Below are 13,530 nucleotides of genomic sequence, written 5' to 3'. Positions count from 1 at the left end.
ATTCTTCGCCGCTAGATAGAATGAAAATGTACTTTTCTAATGATTTAATTACATAACTTCTGCACTAATAGAATATTTTATCGAGCCGAATCATTAAACCTTCAAATCCTGAATAAATATTATGATTAAACTTCTAAATCAAGATTAAAATTCCTTAATATTGATCTTTTGCTTCGCGATTCATTATTAATACTATTTTATTCTTTCGTGTTTTGTCATAAAACCTCTCTATACAACGATGAAGAGATACTAGGGGTCAACTAACAGTAATACTTCTTTTTCAAATTAAAATTATTATGTTTATTATGTACACTGTAACACTCAATATATAATATATATATTAATATTTACATTGGAACAGTTGTATTTAAAAACAGTATATACACACAGAGAAAGTAAATAATATAATATTAATATTAAAATAACAATACATATAAACACAGTTTGAAATCAAAATTCAAACATTCAAATATTCTAACACTTCTTTTACTTGAGGTAATTTAGAAACTCCCCAGGCAGTTCTTACGATCAGTTTGTTCACAGCCAGTTCCAAGGATTTTAATGGTACGTTGTTCTCCTGCATGAAGTGGTCGTTTAATAAGGCAATCTGTAATGTAATAGAAAAGTATCTTTTAGAAATAGAAACAACATTAAATTTAGGACGCCAATGATCTAAGATAATTACAGCGCAGTCTCAAAACTAATATTATAGCAATACTTATATAAATATTACAATCGTATTAAGTATTATCGTATCGTATTAAGTACTGACGTGGCACTTTACAAGAAATCATTACATAATTTCACCTAACAAAGGAATCTTCCAAATTACGATTTCCAGTTTAAATAAAAGTATACTCGTATACTAGTGACGTGATATCGCAGTTTGATATCGTGGAAATCGTGGAAATTGGCTTTTCCATCGAACCAACTTTCTTCAAATTTTGATGTTAGTTTACATTTTTAAATCTTTTTAATGTTACACAGCTAGTAAAACTTAGCTTCAAGTCCTTCAAAGAAAGTAACTTTTACCCTAAATGACTCCAAACTTACATCGTGCAGGTGTATTTCTTCGATTAGATTATCGGTGGCTCCCTTAATAATGGCGTCCAATACTTTAAAATTACTCTGGTACCTGGAAAATAATAAATTTAAACAAAATGAGCAGATTACTGTATGATGAATGATGAAGAAATAAATTGACAAAGACTGTAATCCATCCTACTTTTTATAAATAAGGTTCCAATTTTTTAAGAAGAAATTGAAAACTTCGCGGGTGATGGCCAAGTTGTTGCCGACATTGTGCCAAATCGCTGCCACTTCTTCGTCATTGAAATTTCTATTTTCTTTTATGGCGTTTTCCGACGGTACAGTGCTTTCCAATAATCTGTTTTTATAACACAATAAACATATTTATAAATATTCACTGTTATGTTTTTGCATGTATTTAGTTGGCTGTGCAGTATTGAGAGGGACTCACTCTAATATGAATGTTGAATTGGACGAACAGGATAAACTCCTCAACAATAGTAGACGTTCATTAGCCTTAATAGTTCTACTTGAAGATTTATTTAATAAAACCTCCAAGTCTTGTTTGCTGCCAAGTCTAATCGCCGTACATAAGAAAATATCTGCCAGCGGCGAATTCAACCTGTTAAACATCTTATACTGATAATCTTGTTATTAGACGCCTTAACACAACTATACGACAACTCGTACATAAATAATTTTATCTTATCAATTTTCTTCCTTCATTAAAGGGCCCTAGCCTTCACAATTTTCCGAGTGCAGTATTAAGGTTTTGCAGAGTAGGGTTGTAGGCCGTACGTCCAACTCAAGATACAATGCAGAACCTTGGATTTAAAGTGTGAACTCATTTTGTCGAAGCTATCTCCAAGGGAAGGTAGCCCTTGGGTGTTAAAGTATATTGGTGCCTTGGTATGCTAGTTTACGTGAAAGTAATGTAAGTATACTGTGTCCCTATAGAATAGTGAAAGTGAAAGTACTGTGCTAGGTGCCCGCGGGATTGCAATACCCAGGAAGCTGCAATAGGGACCACTACAGGAATATCAATAAAATCAATATTTATTGATAAAGGCGAACTGAAAATTGTTTTAATCTGTTTAAAAATCAAAAATTTTGTTAAAATTGAGGTTTCAATTCTGAAACTTGGTTTACGCATTTTTGCACCATTCAGAAATTTTCTTCTCCGAAGAGGCAATCTCTTTGCTTGACTAGCCCTGCCTGTTTCCTCTTCTTGCTGACAATATTTAATAAGATATCCGCTGCCAGGACAAAGCAATACAGTTTGCGTGATATAATCTAAGAATAATGAATGAGATTTTTGAACTTGGTAACTAACGACAAGAGTTACACTTAATAACGTTGGCGAAAGCCAATGCCAAAAAAAGAAAACAAAAAAAAAACTCTATTTCTTCTAAAGAAACAAATACTTGCCAACTATGATTTCCATTGATAATGCCATTTCGGAAAGTAGAATTGGCTAAACTAACGCATATTGGATGATCGAATTGACACAACCATTTAATTGGAATGGCCTGTGACAGATTTCTTGGGTGGGAATTATCTGCAAATCCTACATCCTCAGAGGCATTCGAGAATTGCAAGTGTGGCAGGAACAATTTCCAGACCAAGTTCTGTAACAAGATTTTACTGTGGTAAATGATCAACATTATTATTAGAAGATATGCGGAGTAAACAAACCGAAGTCTGATGGATTCACCTTAAACAAAGCCTCATGATTGGTTCTTTTAGAGAAGAAGGGATGCAGGAATTTAAGATGAGTTTCAATGGTTTGCAAAGGAAGCAGTGTAGATCTAGTTGCCGCTTTCAGTGTGAAGTTGAAGGGCACGAAGTAGGAGAGTTGGCCCGCTTTGGCCAACTGGAAACTATCGTCAAGCAACATAGCCACCACGTTGTCCTGCAGAGCCACCGTTTGGTTTAGTAAATCATCCTCCAATGATCTCCAGTTGTCCATATCGTAGTTCACCCGATAATAACCTATCAGTGAAACATATAATAAATAATGGCCTGCATTAATTTAACTAATTTGGAGCTCTTAATTTCATATACATTTCAACTTCATTCCAAAGTTCATTTGATGAGTTTTGCAAAAAAGGTGAAATTAAATCATTAAATTTGAAAGAATGCATAACTGCAATGACAAAAGACAAAAGACTGTCTGGAAGTGCAGTTAGTGTGAGATATCGTATGTGACTCACCTTGCGGTGGTAGATTGATCAGTATCCAAGAATCATTTAGCTGTGAGACTATCCGAAGAGCGGGGTCCCCACTTTTCAGCCAAACCCTCTTCGGAAGTTCCTTGATCAGCTGGCTTTGTGCTCTAATGTATTTAATAGGAATATCCCAGACTGAGTAATCACTCGGAGCTTGTTGCAGGTAAAACGGTTTCTATTATGACAAAAGTAAATTCAGTACTTCAGAAACAAGAAACTGATCGTAACTATATATATATTTTAACTAAGAAATGTTTTTTTAAATTTTATCAAATTAGATTTGATTTGAATACATGCTGATACCTGATCAATCACTATTTCTCCAAATTGTGGATTTGAACGACAATCCACAACAGGATATCCTCTTTTGAGCCACTTTTTACCAAATGTTTTGGTATCGACGCCCTCTTTATCCGCATTAATGCTGAGACTTTCCCATAATTTATTGGAGATTACAGCTTTCCCAGCTCTAAAAAAAAATTATATCTCTGCGATTAATCCTATCCAATAGTTTAAATGTAAATTTAAATTGAAAGAATTTTGTGAATTACCCTTTTTCTAGATAATTATTGATACTATCGTGTAAACTATTGGTCGGTGTGATTGAGGCCATCATATAAAATAAACTTGCACCTGATACACAAAGAAAATTTACTTAAGCGATAGTTTAAGGTCAGGACCACCTACTATCTATGAACTGACAAGCGAAATAGATGTAACTTTAGAACTGCCTGGATTGGACTCTATTGGTTATATCCTTTTACGCAAAAAGTCTGCTGCAAAAATTTAAAGTGGTATTGTAAGTTAACAGTTTATAGTATATGTTTGCTGGTCCATCTACTGGAAGAAGAAAATCAACGTCCGCAAGACGCCTGAGGAGCGAAGATGCACAATGGTATTGCTCAAGTAGGGTAGGGAGTCAAAAGGTCAGTGAGCCATTACTTGTTAGCTCGCAGTTCCATCCATACCATAGAAGGTTATTTTCTATTTAAATTTTCCACTAACAACTAAAAGTAGATAATTTATATCTAGAATTTATAGTTACCTTTCAGTGAGGGGTAGGGAAATGACCAGATCTGGTTAATATCATTGGTTACTAGAATTTCATCCGATGAAGCTGGATAACTCTCATAATCCAAAGACTGCTGTAGAACATCAACAATAAATGAGGACTCCACTTCTTGACGCGATCTCACCTAAATCATTCAATAACAATAAGATGCTCATTAATTTCAAATTACATTATTTATAGATTAAAATTCTAACAGGGCAATGCATGGACAATAGCTAAATGTAAACACATTCGAGAGCGCATGATTTTAAAAAATGGCAATATAAAATTTACTCTTTTCAAAGAACATGGAGATTATGAAACCCACCACTGTGATGCGGAACTTAATCTAAAGGAAAATAGACAGAGTATAGAAAATAGGCTGGAGCCGTCACTCTTCGTTTGCTTCAACAAATATAATACGGAAGTCCAATTTGTTTTACTTAAACTCGGAATAGTTATTAAAAACGCAACTATATTACATTTGGCCCTTTTTTCCCGGAAAATTCCATTAAAGGTATTTTTAAGAGAGGTAACAAGTAGATTTTTCCACTAGAGTGTTATGGTGCTGAAATTTACGGTCCTAACTTTGGTGTAATGTCAAGTTATTGGGTGTTAAATATGTTGTTATACTCGAGTTTAATGGAACAGGAAGTTCCTCTTTACTAAAATCGTAAATTTGTAAATTATACTTATCACATAAACATACGAGTTGATTGTAACATTTACTTTGGTCATTTTTCCAGAAAATGATGTAAAATAGCCCTTTTCCAAAAATGGCTAGCCATGAATAAAACACTTATAACCTTAAAATTTAAATTCAACTTTTTGTTTCTAATTATAAAAAATAATAATAATAATAATCCCAATTCGAAACTGCTTGGGATGTGAGATCTGGTTGGTCTAAAAAGTAAGTTCACGAATTTAAGGGTGTTTACCATAAGATAAACATCCGAAACGTTTAATATTTTCCGGATTGAATATTTTCCAGCTGTTAACTGAAATCAGTTTTCATTGAAAGCCAATTCACCATATTAACTTAAAAACATGATGGACTTACTTCTCCTAATCCATATCTAAGTGGAATTTGCTTTTTCTATCTTTTTCCCTAAAATCATTGAAAAATACCTACTTTTAGTTGACTCTTAAGTAAAAAAAGCTAATGCAACAAATATAATTTTCCTGATAGATCCATTCATAAATCTTAGTCAGAACTTGGAAGTGCAATCCCCACCAGCTACACAACAAGACACCCTCACACGGCCACCCCCATGAAGAAAACTTTTTCAGTTATAATCTTGAGAGAGGCGGTGAGAGGCGGTCGAATAAGAGTTCGCACTAGATGTTAAGTAAATTTTTAAATATTTTTTTATCAAGGGGGGGAATGATAGGTTTCAAGTTTTGGTGCTACTTTTACATACTTTTGGCCCACAATATTTGCAACAGTTTAGGTAAATTTTTTACGAATCCATCTTTAACAAATTTAGGAAGTTCTTGTGCAATTGCCGAATAACAGAGACATTACCTGAAGCAGAGCCAGATAGCTCATGTAGGTGGTTAGAGCATCCCTGATCCACAGGTCGGTCCACCAATCTACCGATATAATATTACCTAGCCACTGTTCGGCAAGTTTCTTACCCATCTCTAAACCATACTTCAGTTCCTGGTTTTTGTCGCTTTGCTCAAATAACAAAGATTCACTGCAAAAACAAAAAACAAAAATTGATAATTTTCATTAAAGTACGCGAAATTAGCTGTTAAAAAATGAATGAATAAAATTACCTATACATAACAAGTCCCCAGGCTCCAGAAATATCGTTGGTAAAATGTGGTACTGCCACTAAATCCAGTTTCATGATTGGTTCGACTGATGTGAAATAGGAATTGTAGTATTTGAGTAGCTTGGTAGTTACCTCTACAACGTTTAGTGAAGAGTTGAACAGATCTGAACGAGTCCAAAGAGATAAAGTGGTATTGTCTATGAACACCTTGGAGACGGTCAAGTCTCCCAAAACTATGCTAACCTTGTGCGTCGGAATAGGAGGTGTTGATTCAAAAGTGTCCCACGTCCAACCAATGTTCTCCTGGCTGAAACAAAGTTGGCCGCATCTTCTTTACTAAAACCACGTTATGGTTCTAAAGATTTGGTTAAAACAGTCTTAATGGATTAAATCAGAAAGTAGTGAGCACTTTCTAGCGTCAAGGATTACGAAAAGGCTAATGAGTTGGCGTAGGTAGATTATTCTCAACCCCTTTCGAGAGCGGAAAACTTAAGTTTATTTAAATGGTTTAATTTAAGTTTATTTAAACTAGGCTCCTTACTCGTCCAGAGTGAGTTTTTTTTTAGTGTTAGCAAGCGCCGACATGTTCTTCAAACGATGTACACTGATGTCGAATGATGTCCTGAACTGAGGTTCATCAAAACATGGAAACATCATTCTTGCGTGGATAGGCTCCATCTGTGCAACTCCCATCCATCTAAAACGCATTTTACACACATTTATAGATCAAAAAAATGCCATCACCATAAAACTAAAGAATAGCTTTTGCTTTATAGCTTTACGTAAAAATGAAGTTACAGTAGTAGAACATAATAAAAAATTATATAATTCCGTGCAGTACAAGTAGAAGCCAATTTTTTTTAAAAAAAATGTTGAAACAATACGTTTAAATTTATGAAAAAAGATTGCCTACCACATTAAAGTTTGAGGTGGTGGATTTATACAATATTTTTGAACAGTGGTTCGTGGTATACGAAGTCGAAGGGTTGTTCAAACGAATTAAAAAAGCGACACAAAATGATGATAAATAACCTTCATAATATGCTACTATAATTTTACCTACTCTTTTTAATTTCTAGAACATCAGTAAGAGAATAACTAAATTGGAAAATCTTAATTTGCTCAACCCATCAGGCGATTGTCCGACTGATTTACAATGATTATTTATCTTAGATCAGATCAGCGAATGAGTAAGAAGAAATGGCTAGCGACTGTCCGAACGATTTGACTTTTTGATTTCTATTGTGTGGGCCTTTTAATAAATACACGCCTGGACTCAAACCACCAAACCATAGTGAACTCACGACGTTACCACTCAGCTGATGATTCCCGTCACAGAAGCCGGCGCCTATTTTCCACATTTTAGTACTTCGCGGTGTCCATCGCCAAACCAGTGCACTAATCACTTTGCTAATCCCTTTTCAAGCTTTATATTAATAACTGAAGATTAATCTATTTACCTTGGTCTGGGCGAATCTCTGTCGAAGTATTTAGTTCTATAGAAACCTTTTGCCTCATCAATAATATGATTTTGAAAAACTAAATGTACGGTGTAATTCAGGTCAGGTACAAAATTTTCTTCAATTTCCACTGTATATAAACCCAAACTTTTTTCAAATTTATCGGACTTTACTTTCTGCAATAGGTTTACAAAAACGTCAATTTTTAGGTTAAATTAATTAATGTTTCTTATTATTTACAAAAATAAAATAGAACCAACCAGAGATTTATTTAAATTATTGTAGACTTTGGTGTAATTAACGGATATTCCAGTATAGACGATTGTGAACATGGAAGTAGGTTTGGTGACAACAAATTGGATGTTTACCTCGCCGGATACAGTGAATGGTTCTCTACCCATTGGTGCAACGTCCAAATACGGTTTCAACTTTAACATGTAGTGTTTGGGTATTATATCTTTAGAAAGTCGTACTAAAGGTAAATTTTGTGTATCATATGAAGGTTGCTCGACATCAGCAGGCTGAAAACAAAAACATCAATGTTAAAAATTTATCACTGACTTTATCCATTCTAGCATGCTTTCCTTTTTTCTTTCTTTTTTTGTATCTCTGCCCGCTTTCAGACTCTCTTCCTTCATTAGAGAGGTTGTTGATTAGTCAGTTTGGTGTAGAGAATTTGACTTCAACCATGATTCCACCGTATACTACACCTTCTACAGTATCTCGCAATTACATTTTTAACAGTTCGTCTCTTTTATTTAAATACTATATCCCTTTCCTAACCCATCCGGAATTATACTGTTGGTGTGACCACAACTTGTGCCATACGATGAACGAACTATACGAAACTTATCTAATATAAACATTAATCTCCTTATATACATTAATCAGCACTTAAAAAAAAAAATATTAAAAGTAAAATACAGAAATTTTGAGAAGTTTGAGTGATGTCAAAGCAGTTTTTTGACTAAATTTTAATATTTATATTATAAAATATGGTACAATAATACATTGAAATTAAAATCTAGCGTATGCTATTGTAGATTTCAAATACAACCTTATATTGATTCTCAGTGAGTTGTTTAGTAACGATAACGGCCGCACACAGCAGCACAACTACCACGACAATAGCTACAATCAGTACTTTCTTTGTCACAAACCATCCGCCTTTTCTTCTAAACTTCACGCTATCGCCTTCCGCCGGAGCAATATCTGCAGGCGTCCATTTGGACAGATCTCCGGCCATTTCTGCTAACAAAATCAAAAGCAAAAGATATGAAACTAACCTTTCAAGTGATCCAGTGTACAGAGTAGGTAAGATACAGCGTAATCAGAGAATGTCACTTTTAACACTCACATGACTCTATCCACGTACAATACTCAAAGTTCCAATTGGATTTTTTTATTCAAGTCGAATTCAATATTTATCTGCATAATCCAGGTGGTAGAAGTGCTCATTACACAGAAATGAAACTTAAGAGGGAAACTACCCCAAAATGAGTTTTGCCGGAAGAATTATTCAAATAAAAGTTATTGATACGAAAAGGTAGAAAAGTTGAAAGTCTATGTAGTTCTTCAGGCCCAGGATTTTTTTTCCAAAATTTTTAATCTTAGCAGCACATTTGCCCGTAAATTTCCCACAAATAGTATTTTAGAGGAAGCCTACCAACCATCCTCTTCCAGAAGTGCCTTAACGGATTTTTCCCGGAAAAATGTTTCAAGAAAACGTTATCCACAAACTGGGCACCACTGTACCTAAAGTTTAAAGAAAATCTAATGAATAATTTAAAGGGAAACTCTCCAAAATTGAATTGCACTTCCGGAAAATAGCTACTTCATAATATAAATTAGTTCAGTTTCCTGTGATTTCTAATATTAGAGATGCTTCATTCACCCCCCACTCTTTAAAAGACCACTTTCACAAAAAAGGAAACCTCAAAATATATTTTATCGCACAATCAACATCAACTCGATGTTGAAAACATGATCGCAATTCTTTCCTCACCAATAGTAAGTCTTTGTTTGTATGAGTCGTCGTTGAAAACGGCTCCAAATCAACTAGGTAACCTCATAAACACCAAATAAATGTAGGCCGTTCACAATAACCAGTTCAATGTTGGTGAGAAATGAAAGAGTTGCTAATATTCTGAGTTCAAATAAAATTACTTCATCGGAAGAAGTGTTAGTAAATCTAGAGCGCCATCTACTCAGATGAAGCCTTGTCATTTTTAAATAGGTGTGCATGCCCATCTGACTTTTTCTTCGTCCCTTTATGGAAACCTCCAACTCTTTTCTCTTGATCCCTAATAAGCACATATAACTTATCATTTTCGTAAATAAATATATTTCTGCTCTGTTCTAGGTATTTCAGAGATGGGTTTAAGTTAGATTGCCTAAAGAAGTAAAGGGTAGGAAGCAGAGAGTGTGCTACTGAGAAGTCGTCTCAACAATACATCTTGGCCTCCAGATCCTAGCCGTCTTTATTTGTGCCGTTTTCATTTTGTGTTTATTCAAGAAAGATTCGTAAAATAGAATTGAAGTAGTTGATTAAATTAAATCGGGTGAATGTTCCGCATTAGAATCTTTAATTTCACAAATTTTCTGGACGTCATTATGAAAGATCTTTTATAGTCTGTGACAACAATTGGCCACGGTCTGTTAACATCCACTGTCTAAAATATCTAATCAACAGCAATTTCACAGAATTTTTTAACACAAATAATTTCTAAATATAAATTTCTTACTAGAAAATACTAGGAATGTGCTGCTGGGAAAGTGAAAATAGATAAAAACACATTTTCTCCCCTAGAATATGAGTTATTGTATTTTTACAGTTCCTCCATTAAAAAGTATCACCAACAAGTGCTAATAAAATTAACGATAACACAACAATAAAACTACATAAAACCAATTCTCACAAGGTAGAATATATTACAGGTGGTATCTAACGACCTTGTCGTCCTTAAATTCCCCAGCATCCAGTGATTACGTGTTTATAATATATGTGTGTGTGTGTGATGAATTCAAGCTGATGAAGTCATTTGATGATCTGTACATCTGAATAATCAATACACACGAACAAAATCTCATAGAAATAAAATGAACAGATTTTACCTTCTACAACTTATCTCAAATAATATCGTCTCAATTATTTTAAGACTAAAATATTTTTAAAATATAAATTAATTTTAGTAGAATATAATTTGTTTTTCTAAGTATCCATTTAAATGCGTTCACCGCGAACGCCCCTTAAAATTGAGCGATTTTTTTGAAAAGCTTACCAAACAACGTCGACAGGTCTAAAAGGTCTAGTAGGTAGCTTATAGGACCAAGAAATTCATTCTGCAAAAGAAAAGTTCCGGATTTTCCGACTAACTGACGCTTTTCCTTCAAATGTGAGTCCTCGATTGCGTTCGGTAGGAAGATACATAGTACCTACTTAATCTGAATTTCTGCATTTTTAACTATCCTTCTAGTGTGCTATTGCCGTACATGTACAAGTTTACCATCATACATGAGGCATTAAAAAATAACTGAATTTCTCAATTTGGAAAAAAAAATCGGATCACCTAGGAATTAGCCGCTATCCGAACAATAAAATCTCCGCAGGACAATCTTGATTCCCATTAAAATCTCTAACATTACGCCTAATATACATTTTATATTTATTTTTGCATTCAAAGTAATTGCCAATATCTCAAGTTAAGAGTTATTATTTAACTACCAGCTAAATGCGCGTTGTGAGCACCTACTATCTTTTAACGTTATCAAGAATTAATTATATCGCCACAATGCTAAGTCAGAAGAAATTATATCCTAATTGGTCATGTAAATTTTCCATTATATTATATTCTCAAATGGCTTTCCTCTGAATTTATTTTGTGCGGGTGTGTGTGTGAAAATTGATTTTCCTGATAGAGCTAATTCAAAAAAGAAAAATTTGTCTCATACAAAATTTGTGCGAATTACAATATCTGAACTATTCAAGTCAATTTGGAGAAATATTCCTTTAAAATTACTAAATCTGATTTGGCCTTCCTGCTTACTTATTCTGTAAAATTCTCGAAAAGAGGAAATACAACCGTTACATTGATTGAATGCGTGATGGCCAAATCAGAAATGAAAGGTACAAAACAAAAAACCTTACTAACTTACCTTAAAATTTATGGACAAAATCGAAAAAGAAGCGAATTAATTCTCAGCAACAAATTTTTAAGCTCCCTCTACCTCTACAAAGCCAAAGAAACACTTAACAAATGACAAATCTATGACTTAATGGTCCTAGATCGGAAACTATTTCAACCGAGGTGATTACGCCATTAGCCGCTAAGCCGCAGCACTCATTTCTATTTCAAGTGACAAACCTGTGCACCAATATCCAGGTTCGCTAAATAGTTGGCTCTTCGTGGAAATATATTAGTTTGTTTCTCAGGAGGAAATCGAAGATGATTAGATTTTCTAAACTTCAACTCGCGTCTCAGAAAGGCATGAAGGTACCCAGCAAAGGAAAGCAAAGAGAAAAGCATCCTTTTCATTTCTTCACCAATCATTAAACATCTGATTGTTTCATAATTAAATTAATTTAAAAATTGATGTGAGATGGATAAGCGTTGCTTACTTGAAAATACTTTACAAATTTACATGACTTGAAGTGCATTGATATCGTCCCCCTATAAACTGCTTATTAGAGTTGTTTAAGATAGGATAGGATTACATGCATACACAAAACGTCAGCTTGTGAAGAATATTGCTAGAGGTGAACCTAAGTTTGTAAAGAATGGGAGTGTTTTGGATGAAGAACTGGGAATAAATAAGTGGCAAGTAGGCAAATCATTTCAGATTGGTCTAGAGTTTCTTGATTTAATAAATCAGGTAGGCTCCCAGGAGAAGCGATAAATAACTTCGGTCTGATGACCAGATTGAAGTGGATGAGTTTCTTTTACACAGTCATCTTCCAGTCAAGAGGAAAAGTAGTCTGTTTGTTTAGTAACGCGATTTGATATGATTGCGAGTATTCCAAAAACTAATAGAACAAAGCATGAAGGAAGTAAGACATAACCCTCTGCCAAATTGAGTCATTGAGAGATCAGACAGCTGTTTTTTCTCCCATCATGTTCAGCTAGTAGTTATAATAATACTTTGCATGCACACTCTATTACTACAAAATCGAACATTCTAACTTAATTTACCTTTAATATGTATCTCTCGTTAAACATATTTCTCAAATGTTATTTGACTTAAATACTTGTCACTACTAACAATTGCATGAACAGATGATTGGTTAAATTTTAAAGGGATTAATTCGTTAAAAAATATAATCAAATATTTGTATGCTTTTCATAATGTAACTTTTTTTAAATTTATAATGTTAACATTTATTTTTGTTTCATTTAGATAACCAACAGAATTATAAATTGACCCACACAATGTTTTAACTACTCCTTCACAGGTTTATTCCAAGGAGGACGAACAACCTTCACATTTTTCTTCTCGTCCTGAAATATAACTGCGCTAACTAAATCCTAAATTAAATTAGTCTTTATTTAGATATTTTAATCAAAAGAAAGTAAATGGTTCTTTATATTGTAAAGCAACTTTTACTGATATGTTCTACAGAAGAAATTAATTAGGGTTACCCAAAATGTTTTTATCTATCTTTATCTAGTAGAACGTCAAATAAAATAAGAAATACAATTTGAATTGAATGAATCAGAGAAATTATATACAAAATCGCAATTAAAACAAATTTGCTCAAGTTGGCAATTGCTCGAACTCATGGCCAGAGCAAAAGGACAAAACCTTCTTGAAGGCTGAAGGTAAAGAATAAGACCATCCAATTCTTGAAACATTAAACATTCTGAACTAATATATAAGAAGAAATTCCTTTCTTTTAACAGTTTCTATCACAGATTCTATCAATTCAAACTAATTGCTTTGTTCAAAAACTTTAAATCCTATCAAGCCTTTCAATAACTAATTTG

At 33.7% G+C, this 13,530-nt stretch overlaps 1 protein-coding gene across 2 annotated transcripts; it reads right to left on the bottom strand.

Annotated features, from left to right (window-relative positions):
* Positions 1 to 276: 276 nt before the first annotated feature.
* LOC141459792 (aminopeptidase N-like) lies at positions 277 to 11,866 on the bottom strand. 2 transcript variants are annotated; one of them, XM_074139275.1, is made up of 17 exons: positions 11,705 to 11,866; positions 8,607 to 8,797; positions 7,810 to 8,070; positions 7,550 to 7,725; positions 6,631 to 6,786; positions 6,091 to 6,396; positions 5,834 to 6,008; positions 4,303 to 4,453; positions 3,809 to 3,890; positions 3,561 to 3,726; positions 3,243 to 3,432; positions 2,744 to 3,021; positions 2,458 to 2,657; positions 1,481 to 1,651; positions 1,226 to 1,387; positions 1,054 to 1,135; positions 277 to 607 (listed from the first exon to the last, which is right to left on the bottom strand). In XM_074139275.1, exons 2-17 carry the CDS (start codon positions 8,793 to 8,795, stop codon positions 458 to 460), a joined length of 2,895 nt encoding a protein of 964 aa, XP_073995376.1. In that variant the 5' UTR covers positions 8,796 to 8,797; positions 11,705 to 11,866; the 3' UTR covers positions 277 to 457. The 2 variants fall into 2 exon arrangements, with proteins under 2 accessions (XP_073995376.1, XP_073995377.1); XM_074139276.1 differs by having other exon boundaries at positions 8,607 to 8,800; positions 11,705 to 11,864.
* Positions 11,867 to 13,530: the final 1,664 nt, after the last annotated feature.

The sequence above is a fragment of the Rhodnius prolixus genome, unplaced genomic scaffold (assembly GCF_049639745.1).
Source record: "Rhodnius prolixus isolate KJV_2025 unplaced genomic scaffold, Rpr scaffold_23, whole genome shotgun sequence".
NCBI classification, from domain to species: Eukaryota; Metazoa; Arthropoda; class Insecta; order Hemiptera; family Reduviidae; genus Rhodnius; species Rhodnius prolixus.
This window is presented reverse-complemented; position numbering and strand designations above follow the sequence as displayed.